General features: G+C 38.3%; 1 protein-coding gene across 16 annotated transcripts in view; it reads right to left on the reverse strand.

The window, feature by feature from the left end:
• Positions 1-23,804, reverse strand: part of TRIP12 (thyroid hormone receptor interactor 12) — a 145,834-nt gene that overhangs the window by 84,902 nt on the left and 37,128 nt on the right. For 9 of the 16 annotated variants that reach the window (XM_055090356.1, XM_055090354.1, XM_024124557.3 and 6 more), the window contains exons 2-4: positions 19,002-19,148; positions 4,716-4,841; positions 3,070-3,872 (exon numbers count right to left, since the gene is read on the reverse strand). In XM_055090356.1, coding sequence (XP_054946331.1) covers positions 3,070-3,872; positions 4,716-4,841; positions 19,002-19,099 — 1,027 coding nt within the window. In that variant the 5' untranslated portion in view covers positions 19,100-19,148. The remainder of the gene's footprint in view (positions 1-3,069; positions 3,873-4,715; positions 4,842-19,001; positions 19,149-23,804) is intronic. The other 7 variants (XM_024124562.3, XM_024124563.3, XM_024124560.3 and 4 more) reach the window with 2 other exon arrangements.

Consider the following 23,804-nt stretch of genomic DNA (forward strand, 5'->3'; position numbering starts at 1 on the left):
TCTTGTTTCAACAGCTTAGGCTATAATTAGAGCTTAGAACTAGGGTAGTGGCAATGAAAATGGGAAAGTGATATTAGTGACCAGAGAACACACAGATTTTGTGAAAGAAAAGCAAGTATGAAGTGAGTTTTAAACTAAGTCAGTTTGCGACCATGTGCAGAGTGAGTATGACAGCATATCTGGACTGGTTTTATTACGGCACAGGGGCAGCATCAAAACCCTCGGGGTTTCCTGTTTGAGAGCAACCTCACAACCAAGAAAACCCCGCTGATCAGCCACTGGTAGGGTCAGGTTTTCTTTTAAAGATTGCACTAACTGACTACGTACAAAAAGAAAGTTGGTCTCTGAGAAGAGTTAAGGACACAACACTCGAGAACAATCTGCTCAGGGCTACCCTGGTGGCACAGTGGTTAACAGTCTGCCTGCCAATGCAGGGGACACAGGTTCAAGCCCTGGTCCAGGAAGATCCCACATGCTGCGGAGCCACTAAGGCCATGTGCCACAACTACTGAGCCTGCGCTCTAGAGCCTGCAAGCCACAACTACTGAGCCCATGTGCCACAACTACTGAAGTCCGCGCGCCTAGAGCCCGTGCTCCACAATAAGAGAGGCCACCGCGATGAGAAGCCCGCGCACCACAACGAAGAGTAGCTCCCACTCACCGCAACTAGAGAAAGCCCGTGCACAGCAACAAAGACCCAATGCAGCCAAAAATAAGTAAATAAGACACATAAATTTTTTTAAAAAAGAGCAATCTGCTCTCACCTGTGCCAGGACCCTCCTAGAAATAAGAATTGAAAGAGATGAGCTCTTCAAATGAGGTAGGCTGGAGGGTTAGAGTGAATCCCACAGACCGTGCTGTAAACTCAACCTGGGCCACTGACTGTGAAGATCACACAGCTACTACACACAATGGAGACACACAAGCACACAAATACAGATGCACACATGCTTCTACTTCACTTAAAAGTAGACAGAGGGGGCTTCCCTGGTGGCGCAGTGGTTGAGAGTCCTCCTGCCGATGCAGGGGACAGGGGTTCGTGCCCCGGTCCGGGAAGATCCCACATGCCGCGGAGCGGCTGGGCCCGTGAGCCATGGCCGCTGAGCCTGTGCGTCTGGAGCCTCTGCTCCGCAACGGGAGAGGCCACAACAGCTAGAGGCCCGCGTACCGCAAAAAAAAAAAAATTTTTTACAATAATGTCTACTAGTATTCTTGTCAAAATGTTGCTAATATTGAATCAACTGAAAATAGTTTATAGATTGTAGAATTAAACTAAACAGAGCTAACAGCTCTGATTCAACACTAGGTTAGGCTGGTTTAATATTAAACTTTCACAATAATACTAGTAGACACTATATAAAATCTTCCAATGACCAAAAAACATTCTAGCCCTATCAAAATGTGGACCTGAAATTTTCTTTGAGGGCTCAAAAGGAGAAAAGATGGTCAAAAACAAGCTTCTTGGTTAAATACTACAAAAATTAAATGCTCTGAAAACCAGAGGAAGTGCTGTTTTGTTCTCTGTATTTGCGTCGTTTAGATTTCTCAAAATAGGAAAAAAAAAAAAAGAAAGCGCTTCATCATTACAGCAATCATGTAATTGAAGAGGGTCACCACGATTTCTAATCAGTTCTAATGAAGTTAACATTTGGCTTCCTGAAAAAGTTTTTTTGGAAAAAAGAGGGAGAAAAGTGCCTCAGGATGCCTTTCTCTTATCTATTGTTTGTTTCTTTGCTTGAATGTATTATTCTCAAACATTAGTTCTTTCTGCTCCGCTATACGTTTCAAGAAGGCAATTTCTTTCCCATTTACCTAGGACCCAGAGCCCAGTGCACTGAACATAAGAGGTATTCATCTTTAGTCTAAGCTCCTTAAAGGCCATAAAATATTACATGTGAATAAAGTTTAATTAATACTACGGTACATTTATTCTAATAACTTAGCTCAGGGTTTCCACACATCAAGAATGTGTGGAATACTGGTCCTACACACAGTGTTAGAATCCCTGGTGGGGCAGTGGTTAAGAAACCGCCTGCCGACGCAGGGGACACGGGTCTGAGCCCTGGTCCAGGAAGATCCCACATGCCGCGGAGCAACAAAGCCCATGCGCCACAATTACTGAGCCTGCACTCTAGAGGCCGCGAGCCACAACTACTGAAGCCCGCGCGCCTAGAGCTTGTTGTGCTCCGTAACAACAGAAGCCACCGTGATGAGAAGCCCGCGCACCACAACGAAGAGTAGCCCCCCGCTCGCTGCAACTAGAGAAAGCCCGTGCGCAGCAATGAAGACCCAAAGCAGCCCTAACTAAATAAATAAATAAATTTATTTTAAAAACGAAATGAATGTACGATACCAAAAAAGAGCATTTGATCTCCAACTGTGGTCATGACCAACTCATAACTAAAACAGTTTTGTTTCTGGTTATAGGAGAAAAACCAACTTGCTGTCCTACTCTGACATTAGAAAATAAGTAGCAAATGCTGCAAAGATAAAGAAAGATACTAAAACATGAAAATTTAGTAATAAGGCGGGAGCATTCCTTATCCATCTCCATAAAACTAAATGTGGTATATCAATTTTTATACACTTTGTGTACAGATACAGGTACAGTAATAAATCTAAAACTGCCTCAGACTGACTACCTTGAAAACCTGATCCCTCCTGACAAACCCAGAGAAATTTTCTTTAATTTAAAAGAGCATTTGATCTCCAACTGTGGTCATGACCAACTCATAACTAAAACAGTTTTGTTTCTGGTTATAGGAGAAAAACCAACTTGCTGTCCTACTCTGACATTAGAAAATAAGTAGCAAATGCTGCAAAGATAAAGAAAGATACTAAAACATGAAAATTTAGTAATAAGGCGGGAGCATTCCTTATCCATCTCCATAAAACTAAATGTGGTATATCAATTTTTATACACTTTGTGTACAGATACAGGTACAGTAATAAATCTAAAACTGCCTCAGACTGACTACCTTGAAAACCTGATCCCTCCTGACAAACCCAGAGAAATTTTCTTTAATTTAAAAAAAAAAAAAAAAAAAAAGATCTTTCAAGTAAACTTACTTGCTAATTTGGCCTGTAATCCAGAAGGTCCAGGTTTTGATGTCTCTGACTTAGAAGACCCTGGAAGAGACAGTTTTGTCTTAGGAAGGCTAACTTTAGGGCTGAAACGAGCAGCCCAATCAAATTTTGAAGAGCCACCAGTTTTACTCTGTTCCTTTTCCCTGCTACTTCTTCTTGGACTGGGACTGGATGCTGAACGGGAACGCCTGGCCTTGTTCTGGTCTTTTCCTTGTTTCACCCTGGCACCTGGTGGAACAGCAGAGGAGGCTGAGGCTACAGCAGAAGACGAGGAGGAAGTAGAGGCAGCAGAAGAAGAATCAGTGATGGTGCTACACCCAGCTTTGGCTGAGGCGGCTGATTTTGAAGCCAGCTTGGTAGGTTTTGCAGATCTCTCTTCGGCACCAGTTGCTTCCGACACAGAACCACTCTTTATACAAGAACTCTCTGTCCTCTTTCTTTTCTGACTCCGTGAACTAGCAGTTGCCCCACTCTTCCTGGTATGAGCCTTGCTTGTTGATGGAGACTGTGCAGATTTCAGTTGTTGCTCCTGGTCTAAATGTCTCTTCTTTGACTTACTGTGTGGCTTACTTGTTTCTGAGGGAGATTCAGTATGCTGAAGTGCTTTGGGTTTTTTTGCAGAGTTAGGAGAATTGGTCCTGTTGTAGTCTGGACTAGCACTGCGTTTCACTCCTCGAGAACTGTCTTTCTTAGGCACCTGCCCCGTTTTCTGCCTTTCTGAAGTATTGGCTCTGTCTGGATCCTCTGGTTGTGGGACTATGACAGCAGATGATGAACTGCAGCTTCTAAGAGGTTAGATAAGACAAGAGTTAATATCAGCCTGCCATCGTTAAACCTGTCATATAATACTTATTTATTAACTTCTCAAATCTGTGGAAATAGGATTTTTTTTTAAGTGCAAAAGTTTTCCTGGTAAGTCCAGTAACTAAATAAACATAGGCTTGCAAATGGTTCAAAATTGAGGGGAAAAAAAGGGGTGGGGGTGGGGGGAGGGTGACACTTTGGATGGTAAAATACTAGAAGATCAGGCTAATTCTTTAGCCCAAAGATTACTGACACTAACTCCCCTAATCATAAAACAAGAATTAGGATTACAAGAAAAAGAATGCTTACTTAGTAGTTCAGAACCAGTTGAAACTAGAATATCAATACTCTATTTACAAACACAACTTCTTTGTCAAAGCTTAAAATAAATAAGCATTAACATATACACTTTCAAAATGAAGGTTAGAAAGTTTTATATTGTAGTATCAAATATTTACAGTCACATTCCTTTCCAAAGACTCCTATCAATTAGATCTTAAGACATCACTGATCTGTGGCTCTGACAATAAAAAAACTAAGAAAAACTGGATTTAATATGGCATTTCAGATGCCTATAATGGTTTGTTAGGCAAAAGGAGAAACTCGCAGCTCTCTAATCAAGGAGAATAAAGCACTATCTGGGGTATGTTGCACTGACATCACTGCAGAGGTGATTCACTATTAATCCTAAAAGTTATAACCGGATAATAATGAAAACATGTATCGTAACATTTTGGCATAACCTGGAACGTTTTAATATTATGCAATGATTCAAATGCAAATAATTCTGCCTTGAAAAATGTATAAGCAATGTGAAGATTTACCTTTTAGAAAGGTGTCCCCTTGACAGTTCAGAAGTAGTATTAGACTGCACTTTGGGTGCCTTAGAATTAGATTTTCTACTCTCAGGAGGGCTATATCCCTTATGTTTTGCCTGCCCTAAATGTGACCTGTCAGCAGAAAACCAAAACAGAAATCTATCAGGAAAATGAGAGGCAAATACAACACTGAAAGTGAAATCTTTTTTCATTAAAAAAAAAAAAAAAAAAAAAAAAAGCTTCCCAATTCTTCATTATTGACTCTACCCTTTTCCCAAATATTTCTATAATTAAATTATTATTCTATCAAATAATTGGCCAAAGAAATTACCTTTTAGAACCAACCCCCTAAACACCCAAGAGTTAAGATTTTTTTATAACCAGACGAAGTACACCAAAAAACCAAGTCCTAGATAAAAAGATAAAGAATTTACCACAAAATATTCCAAACACATTCAAAACAATTGCACCGTTGATACATGGTTGGGTTATATTTATAATAAATCAAATCCTTATGCCAGCATTGTTTTAAGAGCAAGTTTGAGGGACATGAAGAAACTGTTTTCAGTTGTTAGATGTTTAACCTCTGGCAAAGGTCACATGAGATTTACACAAGCAAAGGAAGCATGCACGAATATATACCCAGGAAAGTTGGTGTTCCAGAGGTGAGATATTAACGGAACAGATGCAATTTATGTAATTCACGGCCAATATCCATCCTTCATGTAAATAACATAAAAGAGCATATTCTAATGAGAATAATAAAGTTTCATTAATACCAAAGCTGTTTACTTTGTTAAAAAAAAATCTTAAAGGCCTTCAATCTGAAAATGATCTCAAAGGAATTTAGAAATGAGTCACTGAACGCCTTACACGATAACTCTAACTGAACATATAAGGATGCCGTACAGTTCTTCTTAACATATCATAAGTGTTCCACCATCTCTTCAAAAAGATGATCTAAGGTTTCTGGTCTCAGTATCTTTATTGTTTTCTTTCATTATTGCAGAAGAACTCAATACTGGATTCTTGAAAGAAGATATGGCATTAGCTTCTCAATGAAAGTAAATATTTCTTGGGTCCATACTATCATTTTCATTTTTAAGGTTTTAATCCATAAAAGAATAGTACTTTCTAAAGATCAACTACTAAAAAACTATAGTAACCTATAGTCTTTTGTGTGTCGTAGTCTTTGCTTTAAGTAATGATTTTTCCCCCCACGGTATATGTTATATTTTCTCTGGGTGTATCCAAGCTGAACCTTATAAGAGTTTTATAAACTGTGATTTAGTTTTTATTTTTCCTAGATATTCCTACACTGGCAGACTGAAATTTTGCTTTATCCCATGAGTTTCTTGTTTGAGAGATTTAGTTTCCAGGACTTGCTTTTGGTTTTTGTTACATTTCTAGTAACAGATATCAGAGTTCTACTTTTTTTTTTTTTTTAAGGAATAATATTGAGTAAATTTGCAAATCATTTCATAGTTATTTTTTAAAAAGGGAAGTAAAATGTTGTTTTCAGGTATACAATTTAATATCCACAGAATAATATTTATACATTACAACATTCAGGTTCTCTACATTCTTATTTTTGTAAAGTTTGCCATAGATTAATCTTTTAATTGAATCACAATTTCTACTTCACTTCATAATAAAATTTAAAATATTCCTTGCTGTATTCCTTGAAAATTTAAAAATCACATTAGGGCTTCCCTGGTAGCGCAGTGGGTCAGAGTCCGCCTGCCGATTCAGGGGACGCGGGTTCGTGCCCCGGTCCGGGAAGATCCCACATGCCACGGAGCAGCTGGGCCCGTGAGCCGTGGCCGCTGAGCCTGCGCGTCCGGAGCCTGTGCTCCGCAACGGGAGAGGCCACAACAGTGAGAGGCCCGCATACAGCAAAAACAAAACAAAACAAAACAAAAAAGCAGGCAGTAGGCTGGATTTGACCCATGGGTTTTCCAACCCCTGACTTACCACAAGAGGAGTAAGCAACCAGATGGTTACCACAAGTAACAATATGGGCCCTCCCAAAGTGGGACTCTATTTTATCATGCCCATTAGGAAATCTCCATAAAGTAATAATACCCAATTAGAAAAGCCAATTAGAGTATAACAGCATTCAGCACTAAAGAGTCTTGATGCCTTTTAGCTCATTTTAACAACTCCCTCATTTATCAAACCTTATTGTTTAACATGAAAAAACATAATCTCTTTAAGACCCGTAAAAGTTATATCCACTGTAAATCAAATTTGCAGAACAAGACCATAAAATTCATGACAAACTCTTAAGTGGCACCAGAATGAGCCCATTTAGTGAATTATAGCCCAAGATAGTTGGGTGGGTGGATGGAGCAGGGGCACAAGTATATTCAGGAGCTTCTACATCAACCTATGGATGTTGCTGGAAAAAAAAAAATCTCATGCTCTGCAAAATCACCCACTAAAAATAACTGGACTAATGGTGAAAATAAGATTGGAAACAGAGCACTCAAACCTATGTTATTTTGCAGTGAGAGTCCTAACAAAAACGTCATCAATTTTAGTAAAAGATTAAACCTTCACTAACATTTGCACCAATAATCCCAGTTGGTCCTCTCATTAGAGTCTTATTTTTGTACTTTCTCCTTTAAGTGTAAATTTTTCAAGACATTTTCTTTCAGGACCAGCTTCGACAAAATTAAAAATATAATTCTGGGGGAGACTTCCATTTTTGTCATTTTCTTTCTTTATAAATACAGGAGTAAATGGTTTTGAGCTTCCTGGGAGTGTTACCAGTGCAAAGTGTGGTGGTTCCGGAAGCCACTGAACTAGCTATTTCTTGCACTAAATGATTTCTTTAACTCATTTCGGCACTATTTCCAGGTCTTTCGTAAGACTTCATATAGATTACCAGTTCATATATTAACACTAGAGGAGAAACTGCCTATGACCTGACACTACTTCCACATCATACTGACACCATTTTCCTATTTACCAAGTACCTGAGCGCCAACTCACGTTAAAGAAACCCAGGTTGCAACAGAGCATACTATAATCAACTCTGGGTTATGGGCTTTCAAGATTAACTTGAAAGCAAGTCTCAAATGCCTCTTGCTGACTTTTTTAGGCAAATTGTAGTGACTGTCCCTTCTAGATACTCAAATTGTAGTGACTGTCCCTTCTAGATACTTGACTTGGTAGTCTTAAAGATTAGAAACCATCTCTAGTCCAGAGGACATCTAAAAGAGGCCAAAACCTTGTAGAAAAAGTATTCTTATTCTAATCTTAGACAAAATGAGGAAGGTGGCTAGTTACAAAGAGCTAGTTAATTCCTTGTATTACAGTTCCTGGATTTTCTTTGAAATTAATATCTATGCCAGACATACAACTCAAATATATGTACATATTACCAAATATAAATGATTTGGTACTTAATTATATCTCCAAATTTGTTTGTGCATGTGTATACAGACGTTTTTATGCTTATATTTTATATACAGAATTATACATTATACAGAATTATACAGAATTATAACATTATAGTTTTGTGTTCCAAAAATTTAATGCTTTGTTTATAACGCTTTAAAATTCATATTATAAGTGAGCCCCTGATTTTCAATAATCAAAGTGGAAAGTTCACTTAAACCACGTTAAACAAAAAACTCACTAATGTTCTCTGTAAAATGTACTAGTTTCTATTTCAGTCACAAGACAGAAGCTGAGTAGTCTGACCAATGTTCCTATGTTCAGTTATGGAGAAATGCTAGCCCAAATAATTCTGTAATTTAGAACTCCTTATTTATCTTAAAAAGCAGTGGTTTAAAAAAAAAAAACAAAACAGCAGTGGTTCCTCCTCTGGGGAGTATTTTGAAACAGTATGTTGGCGAACAGTGGTGCTGTTGGCATTTTTAGCAGGTTAAGGACCAGAGGTAGCAGATGTCATGCAATACACAGAACCATGGAGACACAGTGAAAAACTGCCTCATCACCCATATATTTCGAATAGCCTTGATAATATATGAAGACCTTATGAAAAAAACTTAAAATCTGGCCATGACATAGGGGAAAAACAGGTTTATAATTTCTCAGCTTAGATTTGTTTTGCATGGTTCTCTATATACTTAAATTTTGCAGGAATGCATGGGAATCCACAAAAGATTATACCTGTTTTTTTGCAGCTTGACCAAGAGTCACGCATCATTTTGGAAAGGTTTATAATGAAAATGCTGCTTACAGCATTTAAGTCTGTTGTTGCAGCTGTCACATTCAATAAATTCAAATATAGATGCAAGCATCTGAATATAGTGTCATCTTCTGTCAAGTACCCGCATTTACCTACTGAAATAATGTTATTTTGTTATCAACTGTTTTCCTTTCACTTGTTTATTTTCACCTTTGTAAAATGCTTGTACCTTATATTCATGTTTCTAAACTGTGGAGGGAGGCTTTTTATATACTTCTTAATTCAAGATGCTAAAGGAGCATCAAAATAAAGATGTTTACATTGTATGATACACACTATAGAGTGGGAGCACTAGATCGAATAGAGTTGAGAACTACTGTACCAAGCTACTCAATTCATACTTGCACATACTTGGTTTCCCAACTCAAGTATATGCAAGTCACGACAGGGCACATAAATACTGACAACACACTACACTGGGTCCCGTCCTCAAAGAGGTTAGAATTCATAAAACAAAGAGATGTACCAAGTGCTATAAAGTTCACAACAAAGGGAGAAATTACTCTTAGCGGGAAAATACAGGTTTTATAGACCACATGGCATTTAAACCACACCCTGAAGAATGAAAAGCTGAGGAAAAAGAGTGTTCCGCTTAAAAGCAGCATAGACAAGGGCAGAGGCAGCAAATTTTAAAACCCACCTGGCACCTGGCAAATGATATGAATTTCCCTGAGCACAGAGACACATTAGGAAACAAGGTTGGAAGGACAGGCTAGGGCTTAAATGCCTTGTGGAAGGATTTTGTTCTTAATCATAGCTTGGAGTAAAAGACTAACAACAGGGTTGGAAACAGGCAAAAGCCAAAATTTTATATGTTCAACAATCTGGGTATACTGAGAACGGGTGAGTAAACTACAATAACTTTAAGTTATTGTGCAAAGAAAAAAAGGCAGAGGGACTGAAAATCAAAACCATATATACACACTAACATGCATAAAATAGATAACTAATAAGAACTTGCTGTATTTTTTTAATAAATAAAATTCATATTTAAACAAACAAACAAAAACCATGGGAAAAGATGCCCACCCCCTCAAAGGGAATCTCACAGCTCAATTTACTTTTGCCCCCACCTTTCACAAATAAATTAGTTCAGTGACGGGTATAAACACTGAGATAATAAAAGTAAATTAGTGATTAGTGATAGACTAGTGATACAATACTATCTCATGAACTATACTGGCTTTTATAAATACCTGGATAAAAATGTATTAAGATGACCACAGAGGACTTCCCTGGTGGTGCAGTGGTTAAGAATCTGCCTGCGAATGCAGGGGACACGGGTTCAATCCCTGATCTGGGAAGATCCCACAGGCCATGAAGCAACTAAGCCTGTGTGCCACAACTACTGAAGCCCACGAGCCCTGGAGCCCACGTGCCACAACTCCTGAGCCCATGCGCCACAACTCCTGAGCCCATGTGCCACAACTACTGAAGCCCATGCGCCACAACTGCTGAAGCCCGCACGCTCTAGGGCCTGCATGCCACAACTACTGAGCCCATGTGCTGCAACCACTGAAGCCCGCGTGCCTAGAGCCCATGCTCTGTAACAAGAGAAGCCACTGCAATGAGAAGCCCGCACACCGCAACAGAGTAGCCCCTGCTCGCCACAACTAGAGAAAGACCGTGCGCAGCAACAAAGACCCAACGCAGCCAAAAAAAAAAGAGTAAAAAATTAAAAAAAAAAAAAATCCAAAAAAACCCAAAAACACAGAATAAATAATTTTAAAGGTGTGATTATGTGATAAGCTTTATACTGATTCTTTAAAGACATTATCTAGCTTAATCCTCAAATGACACGGGAGGCAGGTATATTTCCATTTTAAAGATGTGAGAATGGAGGCTTGCCCCAAATCACCCAGCCCTTGGGCAGGAAAGGTGAGATTGAGCCCAGGTATTCCAAATCCCTAAATCTGAAACCCCACAGTTACATCTAGGGGCTTAGTGGTGAAAGTAAAAGGCCAGCATCTAGTTATTAAATTTTTCCTGCCCATGCCAGTATTTCTGTTCCTGATTGTATATGTCAAAATAAATGGCTTAAGGCTTTGGAGATGCTATATGAGAAAAATAGAAGAAAATCACATGTTTTCCCTCCTGCTTCAAAAGCAATGGCCTTCCATATATGATATTGAAATTTGCTGTTCAATTACTGAAGAAGCATTTGCATATATTTATTTTTTTAGTCACACTGATACTCTAGGAAAGCATTCTGAGACTGAGAAAGCATTTGTAAAAAGTGGTGTGGAACATCAGATTCCTTCAATACTGAGAGACAGGAGAATCAGAGCAAATCGTCATTTAAGATATGAAATAATCTATGGCAGCTGATGCCTTATAGGTTTGCAATATGTTTATGAAGTGACTTTTGGACAAAATTTCACACTTGATGATTAAAGCAAGAAATATATAATGCAGAGAAAATTACACAATATATAAAATATTACTTTGTTGGTCCAAGAAATAATTTAACATGGATACTATTAAGAATCCAATGCACATAACTTCTACCTAGAAAAAAGGAGCCTCTGTTCCTCTTTAGACCAAGACAACCATGCCACTGTTGAACATAACACTGTCAATCCTGCCTCCCAGCACAAGGCCTGAGGGGACAGACCAACCTTCTGAGCATTACCAAAGCGGCCCAAAAAGTGGAAAAGCATGTGCACACGTGGTTCTTTGGGTGAAACTCAAAGTGCATAATTATGCAGTAAGATTCGCCATTACTGAAAGGAGCAAGTGACAAGTTACCGGGCCAACTCTAGTATAAATTGTTTTTTAAAGTGGTTTCAATTTAGTCCTAAGAAACAATGAAGTCACTGTCACATCACACCGTCTCCCCTTAACATTCATTCTCCTCCTCCCAAAGATGAGGAAGCTTGAGCTTCCATCTGACTGAGCAAAGGTCAGGATAAAAAAGGAGACAGAAGGAACACCAAAAAAGGAATATTTAAAAAGTCAGGGCTTCCCTGGTGGCGCAGTGGTTAAGAATCCGCCTGCCAATGCAGGGGACATGGGTTCCAGCCCTGGGCCGGGAAGATCCCACATGCCGCAGAGCAACTAAGCCCACGCGCCACAACTACTGAGCCTGAGCTCTAGAGCCCACGAGCCACAACTACTGAGTCCATGCACCACAACTACTGAAGCCAGCGCGCCTAGAGCCCGTGCTCCACAACAAGAGAAGCCACCGCAATGAGAAACCTGCGCACCGCAACGAAGAGTAGCCCCCGCTCGCCACAACTAAAGAAAGCCTGCACGCAGCAACGAAGACCCAACGCAGCCAAAAAAAAATAAATAAATTTTAAAAATGAAAATTAAAAGGCACCCATACTGGTTAATTAAGTAGGAGAATGAAGAGAACAACACACAATTGCATGGCCATGCTGCCCTAAGGAGAATTTAGGGAAATAAACGGTTTGTTGCAGACATGGGAGCAAGAATAAAAATTTAAAAATGGTGTTAAACAGCCTGCGATAGCTACCAGGTGCTGTTTGCAAATATTCCATTTCTCTTCTTTCCAGACACACAGTAGGATGATACCTGCCAAACCACCTGGAAGTTATGTGCAACCATGTAAGTTGCTCCGGTCAAGGAACATGAGTGGAAATGGATCACTTCTGAGGGAAGCCTTGGACAGCCAGAGAGCAAGTGAGCATATTCTCTTGCCACCACAGCAGTGATACCTGAATACCTGAATGTGCGGAGACGGAGCAGAGCCTGCAGGTAATGGAGGACGGACAAGCTTCCTAGTGGTTAGATTTTTATACTAATATTTAGGAGCTGTTTGTTACTGTAGCACAATCCAGGCACCTTGTCGCATAGCCCATTTAAACCAGGCCCTATTTCAACTGGCCTTCACTCCAGTCAATGACCTTTTCATGACCATTTCAGTAAAACAAAGTCATATATCTGTGCCTAAAAATGCCAAGGAAGTAAATCTCCTGATTTCAACACTAGTATTTGCTGAACACCTACTACTTGTGAGCAAAGTAACAAAAGACACAGAAAAATGAGAAATCATATCCACTCTGGAAATAACTAATGACTCCACGTCTCAAGTAGAGACAAATATGGCTGACACATACCATTTTACAACTGCTTCTTCGGCCTTCAAAGCCCCATCAATGAGGTCATCACTAGAAATGTTTCTCACTTGACTTTAATAACCACTTACATGCCCATTTCCCCTACTGAACTGGAAACTGCTTGTGACAAAGGCTAGTCTACTCTAATTTTTATAATTACCGTCTAGCATGGTGCAGTATTACTAGCATGGTGTTCTACAAATGGATGAATACAATCTTTTTTTTTGCGGTACGCGGGTCTCTCACTGCTGTGGCCTCTCCCGTTGCAGAGCACAGGCTCCGGACGCGCAGGCTCAGCGGCCACGGCTCATGGGCCCAGCCGCTCCGCGGCATGCGGGATCTTCCCGGACCGGGGCACGAACCCGTGTCCCCTGCATCGGCAGGTGGACTCTCAACCACTGCGCCACCAGGGAAGCCCCATACAATCTTATACTGAGTTTGTACTGCAAGTACATCAAGGCAGGGCTCTTTAGCTCTAAAGCCAAAAACAGAGGCTTTATTAAAATAAGGCACGCATACCTCCAGAATCCAAACAGTTAAATAAGCAAGTCTAGAGAAAAGAGTCAACACAGCTCTGAAGAACTAAGGAATTGAAACTAGTCAGAACTTTAATCACACATAATCTCTAATATATTTGCTTTTCTCTGACTGTCCATCATCTTCCATAAGGCAGGAGACATGCAGTTGGCAACTTCAGATTCACATCTTCCCTGTGCTACCAGAAAGGGAAAAGCTTTCAGTTTTTTCCGGCGTGGATCAAATGACCACCTCAGTCCCATCACTGAGCTCAGAATAAATGAAGACTGCAGATTCTCCCAGCTTTGGCAAAAGGCAATGGGGAGCCAGGAGCCGAGTAAGAACCCGGTGGAAAAAATTAACTACCACTCAAAATACATGGGTGAAGAACTGAGGGAAATCATTACACAAGAAGAGGGGCTAACCTCAGCTGAACAAATTAAAAGTTCAGTTCTCCTGTATCGTGGTTCAAAGGAAGATTAACAACATATGAAAACTTATTAGTACATTTACATCAAGAAGTATTCTCACTCAGATCTCACTCCTTAAACCTATTTTTCTAATGTTTAACATCTCATTACTATAGAAACACCAATAAAATGAAATTGATGCAATTTTTCCATATCAAATTAGCAGGAAAATGCAAAATGGAGATAACACAAATAGAATGATGAGAAAAAGCACTCTTTTTCCTGACGGTGATAAGTAAATTGGAGAAAAAAATTTATGTGAAATAAGTTGACCATAAAAAAACTCGCTTTGACCAAGCAATTTCACTTCTGGGAACATATCTCTTAAGAGATGACAAAATTGCAAACATTTAAGCATAAGCGAAAACTTTTCCCATTGCAACCATCTAACTATCCAAAAAATGAAAATTAATAGTGGAAAATGTTGCGCACTGATTCAGCAAATCATGTGACCATCTGTAAACAATTACCAAAAAAATCATAATGATAAGAGAAAATGTTCGTTAGGATACTGAGTGAAAAAAGTAGGATCCAAAAGTATTTACAGTGTAATCAGCTACATGCTAAACTGTATTTTAAAGACAGATAGGGACTTCCCTGCAGGGGGCAAGGGTTCAATCACTGGTCAGGGAACTCAGATCCTCCCCCCTCCCAAAAAATAACAGATAAAAATCAAAATATTAACACAATCTCTGGATGATATTTATTTTCTTTCTGTGTATTTCTGTATCCCATCCCTTTGAAATAGTTTTTTAAGCAAAATACAAATCTATTTCTTCCTGTATAATTAATGCTGGCTTTAAAAAATCCCTGTTTTGACAATGTTAACAGAAAGCTATAACCTTTAGATCTCATAATTTATTACTCAGTAATAAATAACTATCAAAACTTTGCAGACAAATTTTGTACTGGGGGTGAGAAGGTGGGGTGGATTGGATTCAAGCATTTCCTCACACCATTAAAAAAAACATTGACGGATTACAATAAAATGTAAAAATGGAACCATAACAGAACTGAGAAGAAAATTTTATTCTGGGTATGGAGAAGGCAAAGGAAGAAAAGAAACAAAGAGCTGATAGACTTGACTATCTAAATTTAAAATCTACTATAAATTAAAACAAACCAGAACAAGTAATAAAACTAGCAAAAAATACTTGCCCATGTCAGTAGGTTGATACCCTTCCCATAAAGGGTTCTAATAAAACAGCAAGCATCTCCAAAATTAAAACAAAGGACACTAACAGACAACTCATAAAATAAATAAAAATGGCCAATATGTGGGGAAGATCTTCAACTCTAAAGTAACCAAAGAAATGGTAACTTTAACCAAAGGAACCCTTTTCTCCACAAACTCTGCTTAAAAATGGTGTGCTGTACTGACTAGGATTTGGCGAAATAGGCATTCTCACAAAGTATTAGTAGGAGTATAAATTGGTTTAATCAAAAAAGGAGAACAAAGCGGTTCAATCTTTCTGAAACACAATGTAGCATTCTGTTAAAAGTCTTCAAAATATTCATATCCTTAGGTCCTATAAACCCATTTCAGGAATCTGACTTGATAAAATCAGACTAATACTCAAATGTGATAGGCACAGCAGTAACATATTTTACAGAAAAAAACTGGGGTGGGGGGAGAATGGGACTAGAGGCCCTAATTTATATCATGGGCTTTCTTATCAAGGAAAATCATGGAGTAGAAATACTAACCATCATTATCTTTCAGGGGATGGATTGAATTTATCTTAATTCTTTTATTTTCCTGAAGCATCCCAATTTTCTTTTCTCAACATGCTGCGTTTTTATAACAAAAACAATGTAGAAGAAACCTTCACTACAGCAATCTCAACCAAAGTTGCTATAAAATTGAATTCAATCCCACCGCTGACATTTGAGAAAAAACAAGAAAAAGCACATGATATAATGAAAATGCTACTGCATGGCAAAGAGGGAGGGAGAGCCTACAAATACCTGTGCTAGAAGTGGGAAAGACTAGGTAGTATCCCTGAGAGCAAGCCCACAGACAAGCAGTGGAGGTGAGTGATTTCCTAAAGAAGAAAAAGAGAACAGAAAAGAGAGGAACAGAGCAACGATAGCCCAAAAAATTATGGAAGAAAGGAAAAGAGAAAAACAATAGAAGAGGAGGAAGATAATCTAGCTCAATTATGGACAGAGATGAAGGATGGGTGAAAAAGAACAGAGGGAATAATAAGGAGAAAATAAATATTTCCCAAATATCCAACTTCCTTTTATCTTAAGGGTGAACTAAAACGTTTCTTCTTTTAAAAAAAAAAAAAAAAAAAAAAAGTGAGTGACCTTGATTTAGGAAAAGGGCAGGAGTGGTCACAGGAAGGAAGCTACACATAGAAGACAACTTAATGCAAGTTTGGGAGAAAACAGTGAATCAAAAATGAATGAATTAAAAAATTCTAGGAGGGAAAAACTGCTCCTTAAATTCTAAACTGAATGAGTTAATACTCTTCAATTCTAAGTACTTCATACCCTCCGCTAAGTCCTTCTTCATCATTTGGATCAAGTGGTTTGTGCAGTAAAAACAGTTTGGCACAATGAAAGGAATCACCGACTTGCAAGCAAAGAGGTCAGGAATCAAGTCCTGACTCTACATACCAGCCATGTAAAGCTGAGCAAGCTACCACATTTAGAAAACAGGGGCTACATACTTAGCAGACAGAGTTTCTGTGAGTCTCAAATTGAAAGAATATGTATAGAAAATGGCTTAACTAAAAATACTCCACCAGTGCTGCTGTAGTAGGTGCTGTTATTTATTACCACTATTTGTATCACTCTGAATACATTCACAAGACCAAAGCCACTATTTTTTGGAAATAGAAGCCACAATAACAGCATTTTACTTATAGGAAAGCTAAGCAACAGAAGTTAGACTAAAAGAATAAAAATACAGTTGTAATTGCTCTCTCCCAATTAACCCCAATCCACTCACTCCCCAAAATGACTGGAGAGGTTTCTCAGAGGTTAGATAATTGCTAGCATAGCACACTCTACTGGGGCTTCAAAAATCAGTCTGGGGTTTGATGAAAAGGTCCCTTCCAGCTCTGAGACTGTATCACAAACAAAAGAATCAAGCTGTCTAAAATGGCAAAATGAAATTCAGATGCGCAAATATCTTCTAATTTGCATTCTTAGCCAAACTGATAAGACTTTCTGGCTAAAGTTCTAAATTTCTATGCCCTCATCATAATTATACTTATCCACATAAAAATAGGGAAAATCTATATATTCAAAGTTATTACTAAATTATGGTATTAACCACACACAACTGAACATGAAGACTTTAAAAGTCCTGTTTTTAAACAATTTTTAAAGACACAGGAAACAACACATATGATACTAGGCTTTAAAAAAGTGAATAGGCCCTCTTTTGTGTACTACTTTTGTGGGGAAATGTATTTTAAAGACACGTAAAAGTTGAAATCATGAGAGCTGAAATGGGGCCACATTACTGAAAGGGAGGAGAGATTAAAGCTATAAAAACCCGAATTATACCTTGCTTTATATTCTTTCGCGTGTTTCTCCATTCCAAACACGCTTTGAAATTTTATTATTTTCCTTCACAATTGAGCATATCATCGACTGTCTTAAAGCACATGAACTTCAGGGAAACATCTGCCAATCTACAAATCTGAGTTCCATCCTGGTTACAACTTTTAAGCCAATGCATTTTAATAACTAGTATTAACCATGTCCATTTGTTTTCCACTCATATTTTTAAATACATCATATAATAAAACATTTAAATAATTTTACAACATTATCACTGATGTGTAGAAAAGATAATGGTGCTGAAACGTCACTGTGGATTCAGAAGTAATATACTGTGTGACAGTGCAAAATGTCTGTCGATCATATGCAAGGGTCTAAATATAACCTGAGGATTAATATGTACAAAACTGTAATTGTTTGAAAGGTGTGCATAACTTAGGTGCACATGTGTGCACATGTATACACACATACATGCCTTAAAAAAAGAGCAACTAAGGAGGAATAGGCCAATGTTAACAGTGACTACAAGTGGACTGTGAAACTGTGATGTTTTTCTTCATACTTTTCTGTATTTTCCAAATTCTGTAAAATATGTAACATTTTTATAATGGGGGAGTGATTTTTCTAATCAACAGCATAAATAAAGTTAAGTGTGCCTGCCCCCAAAGAACAATCTAAATGTAAAAAAGCTAAAAAATCTACAACAGAACTCTGTACTAAGCACTGCTCTCACAGTTTAACATGTTAACAATACTGAAGTTAACTAGTAACCCTATGAAACAGATACCCCACTGTGTGGACTAAAAAATTGAGGTTTCCTGAAAGATATAACAAAGGACACATAGCTATTTAAAGGCAGAGGCAGAAATTGCACACAAAGCTGTCCTAGTCCAAAGTCCAAACGTTTAACCAATTAAATCACCTGACATGAACAAGATGTATTTCAATATCTTCTTTACATTTGACATTTACCATTTTTTTTTAATAATTTAGTAGACAATATACATGGTAATATCTCAAAATGTTGCATCAGGTAATCTTATTAGAGTTTAGCCATAATCTATTATAATCTAACCATGATTAGTCCATGGACTGAAAATTAGGCTCAAGCAATTCTGAGTATTTTATGCATAAAATGACAGTTCTTAGCTAAATCAGACACAAAATCTTGCATTTAAGAGAATGTATCGATTCTTCACACTACCTCCTATACAACGACTCCAACTAAAAAGATCAGCTCAACACCACACGCTGAGAATCGATGCGCTAACACAAGTCAGACGGCCTTGCCAGCCTGTCAGTGTCCATGTGTTGTCAAAAAGTAAGACGGGGGAAAAAAACTCAAAAAGCTAGCTACCAAAACTCAAGATCTTAAAACAAAGAAGCTTCCTTTCAATAAGGTAAATAAATCAAGTCACAACATACGTAAAGGAAGGGATCACAAATGGTTGAAATTACCATTTAATTACCATTAAATACATACCTTCCTCCTGTCGAGTCGTCTTGTGGTTGGGCCCCGGCAGTGTTCCTCTGTGAACGTCGCAGTGACCCCCCTGGATTGTTATTAGGCCGGTTGGACATTGGCACCTCTCTCTTGAAGGGACATACCCTTTCTAGACACTACCATTCACTAAAAGGGGGAAAAAAAGGAGAAAAAAATAAAATGTCAACTATACATAGTACAACACCAAAAACAAATGAGGGGCATCAAAGATGAAGGGGAAATGTTATGTAAACAATTTGATTGTACAGCCTTCACCAATGCTGCAGTGTCTTATTAAAAACTGTGAAGTCTGAGACGCAAGAGGGAAGAGATATGGGAACATATGTATATGTATAACTGATTCACTTTGTTGTAAAGGAGAAACTAACACACTATTGTAAAACAGTTATACTCCAATAAAGATGTTAAAAAAAAAACAAAAACAAAAACAAAAACCGTGAAGTCTGGCTGATTAATGTGTTATAAAGTGTCAGGAATATATCAAATTCAAGGCATGAGGTCCAGAATCCCGCACATAGAATTAACTTAGATTTCTCATGGAACGCCCAAGAAATCCCCAATTTTAAAAAAAAACAGAGCACGAGTAGAAATCTGTTTCCACATCTAGTACTACATGGTAAAGGGCACTGCACTTAAAGTCAGAACACCTTGGCTCAAGTTCTGTGATAGAACGGGTACTAAAGGAGTCTGCCTTTGTACAAACCATAACCTCTAGCCTCAGATTCCTCAGGCACAGAATAAAAGCAACATATACCATGCTTACTTCACAGCACTGCTGTGAACAAATGAAATAATGACTACAAAGGAAATGGTAAAACTATAATGTCTTAATGGAGAAACAAGGAAAAAGCAGCTCAAGTACAGTAAATTGAGAAATGGTCCTACATCTCCTGGATTTCAACATCAGCTGCGCTGGCTGTGACTCTGGACAAGAAACTTGATCTCTAGATTTTGTTTACCTCTTCTGTAAAATCAGTATATTATCTACCTCATGGAGATGTTAGCAACAAGAAATTGTGAACACAGTTCATAAGCTTAACAATTTAGTCAAAACACAGTTATTAATTAATTTGAACTTTTAATCTTTCTATAAGAAATTGTTATACAGGAAAAAATGCTGACACTCAAAGAAAATGAGTTTAACTGACAAAACAGGCCAATATTACTATCACAGAAAGAAAGAATTGCGATTTTTATAAATCAAATCTGACACAATTTTTCTTAAGCCTCCAGTCAAATTCCAGGTAGAGTTCTTTAATTACTTCTATTGCTTGGGGAGGGAACAGAAGGAACGATCATATGACATTACAGAAACTTGTGCCAAAAAGAATGTAAATTAACCATAACTAAATCTATTACTGGATTTTAAGAGATTCCATGCAATGTAACAGGAAACTGGGTTTTCTTTTGAGTTACATGTTGACCCAATTCAGTAGAAAAGGACTGTTTCTTTCTGTCACACATGCCCACATCACCAATTAATATACCAAATAAACTTCAGTCAGAAAGTTCAAATTACTAATATAATTACTCTCAATTTCAGAAAGAAAAAGAGGAAATACTATGTAAACATTAAAAGAGAAAGAGGAAGGTTCAGTCTACATGCACTGATGGAGAGAAAGAAAGATCTCTCCAAGATATGCTTGCAGAAAAACAGTATAATTCCCATCTATGTGTACATATATATTTAAAAGGTTTGCAAATGTATCTTTATATAGTATTTGCTCATTAAAAATTGGTGGCAATAAATTCATACAACAGACTGTTAGCAACCCGCCCCCCACGCGCCTTATCACCAGTTTTGCTTTCCATGGTTTCAGTTACCTACCTGATCAACCCTGGTACAAAAATATTAAATTGAAAATTCAAAAGTAAATAATTCCTAAGTTTTAAATTGTACAACACTCCAAGTAGGTGGTGAAATCTCACGCCCTCCCGCTCTGTCTGCTCGGGATGTGAAGCATCCCTCTGCCCAATGTAACCACTATACATGCTCCCCACCAATTAGTATAGGAAAAAACATAGTATATACAGGATTTGGTACTATCCACGGTTTCAGGCATCACTGGGGAGCTTGAAACGTATCCCCTGCAGATGGTACTAACTTTGAGAAAGAGAACTGCGTGTCTTAAGTCTGAAACGAAAGGAGTCATTTTTGTTACTTATCCTTTGAAAGCAATAAGGTAGGTCACTGGATTACAAATGCTGGGCTCTGGAGTTAAATGGCCTCTCACTGAGTTCAAATCTTAACTCCAATACCAACAAAATGTATGACCTCGTACATAAAGTTCTCTGTGCTTCAGTCTATCGAATGCGGATAAAGAACTTATCCTACAGAGTAGCTGTGAGCATTAAATGAGAAGATCCATACAAACCACTTAACACAGTTCCTATCACATAGCAAGGGCTCAGTACACACCAACTATTATTATTACTATAAACATTTATTCAGAATAAAAAAATACTTGTGATAAAATTATATTGGCAGAAACCGCCATAAAAACCACGGTCAACATGAGTCTTAAACTTCTAGCAATATCGTTTCAAAAGTGAATTTTGCTACAAAGAAAACACAGTGTTCTTAATTAAGGGTGAGCATCACAATCGCCTCAGAAGCTTTGTCAAAAAATGAATGCCTGACCTCTGCCCTCAGAGATTCTGATTCTGTGGGTGCAGAACTTGGACATACATTTTGAAAGAGCTCTCCTGGTTGTACTGATCTAAAGAACAATTGTATCCCATTCAAGAACTAAATAAAAAGACCAATCTATTTCAGAATTCATCCAAGAAGTTTTACTACTTCAAACACCATCTCAATAACATCTTGCTTGGAGGCTAAACAGTATGGACACAAGAGAATAGCATGATACTGTTCCTTTCACTTTAAAAAGCAAAGAATACTATTATTAAACAGGGTTAGGAGATCTGGGCTTCCCTAGTGGTGCAGTGGCTAAGAATCCTCCTGCCAGGGCACTTCCCTGGCCATCCAGTGGTTAAGCCTCTGCCTCCAACGCAGGGGGCGCTGGTTCGATCCCTGGTCAGGGAGCTAAGATCCCACATGCCTCGAGGCCAGAAAACCAAAAAAAAAAAAGAATCCTCCTGCCAATGCAGGGGACATGGGTTTGAGCCCTGGTCCAGGAAGATCCCACATGCCGTGGAGCAACTAAGCCCGTGCATCACAACTGCTGAGCCTGCGCGCCACAACTACCGAAGCCCATGCGCCTAGAGCCCATGCTCCGCAAAAAAAGAGAAGCCACCACAATGAGAAGCCCGCCCACCGCAACGAAGAGTAGCCCCCGCTCGCCACAACTAGAGAAAGCCCGCTCGCAGTAACGGAAACCCAAAGCAGCCAAAAATAAATAAATTAAATAAATAAATTTATTTTAAAAAAACAGGGTTAGGAGATCTCACCTGCCCACTTCCTGCTATTAAATGTCTACTGTATGTCACAGGGTGTTAAGTGATTCAAATGAATAGAAGTCACACTGGTTAATTTGACTTATAGTTAGCAAAGTAACCTTAATGATGCTCCCAACACCTTCAGATCTTGTCAACCAGCACCAGATGGTTCATGGATAATTCTCAGAATTTAAGAGAGGAAAAGTGGCAAGTAAGAAGACACTTATTTACCAAAGTGCTACCGGCTTTTAAAGCATAAATTGATCTTTAAGGAACATGGCCAGACTCTGTAAAACTTTGGAGTTTGAATTGCCCGAAAGTAAATATAAGAGTAACATATAATACACATAGGATCTCCGCCCCCCTGCCCGGTATCAACAAATCCAGAGACAGAAGGGACCCTTGGGGGTGATCAAGTTCAAGTCCTTACATTACAGACAATTCCAAATGAAGAAAGTTCAAAGTCATCTGATGAGGAACTCGTCCTCTGAACCCTGATATGGAGAAGACCTATCACCTCCAGAGATCACCATTACCTCAAATGCATAAAATTTAACTCCTCTTTTGACTCCAGATAAGAGCCTAAAAATCATCATGCAATGATTTCCTTCTTGTTATGTGAATATTCCATGCTGTCTTCACCAATTAGTACACCTACCATATTTTATTAATTAAATTTTAAAACACATATACAAGTGAGTTATAAAAACTCACTTGTATATGTGTTTTAATAATAAAAAACTGCATTACTATAAATTGTTTCGATAAACTGAAATGAATATGAACTCAAAGATTCCATCTTAATAGGTATCTCACAATGTTGAAACTAGAAGGTTTAAGTCCAGTCTATTAATAACCCTGACTATCAAGTCCTGAAATATACTACTCTTCTAACCATGGATATATGCCTTTGTTTCAGTGGAAACAATCACCGACCTTTTTCACATGAAACCGTTGACGTTAATGCCTAAAGCACTGAAATAAAAGAGATGGCATATATGACTTTGAATTCAATAGAAAAAGCAGAGAAACACTGACATGTTCAAGATTGAAAGCAAACTCACAGAACAGATTGACAGTTACCAGAGGCAGGGGATGGGGGTGGGTCAAATGGGTAAAGGGAGTCAAAAGGTACAAACTTCCAGTTGTAAAATAAATAAGTCTTATGACTATGGGGATGTAATGTACAGCATGGAGATTAAAAGTTATTACTACTGTATTGCATGTTTGAAAGTTGCAACGAAAGCAGATCTTAAAAAAAAAACATTCTGTATGTATGGTGACAGATGTTAACCAGACTTAGTGTTACTGATCGTTTTGCAATATATACAACTATCAAATCACTGTGTTGTGCCCCCGAAACTAATATGATGGTGGATGTCA

This window comes from Physeter macrocephalus, chromosome 2, assembly GCF_002837175.3.
Source record: "Physeter macrocephalus isolate SW-GA chromosome 2, ASM283717v5, whole genome shotgun sequence".
In the NCBI taxonomy this organism is placed as follows: Eukaryota; Metazoa; Chordata; class Mammalia; order Artiodactyla; family Physeteridae; genus Physeter; species Physeter macrocephalus.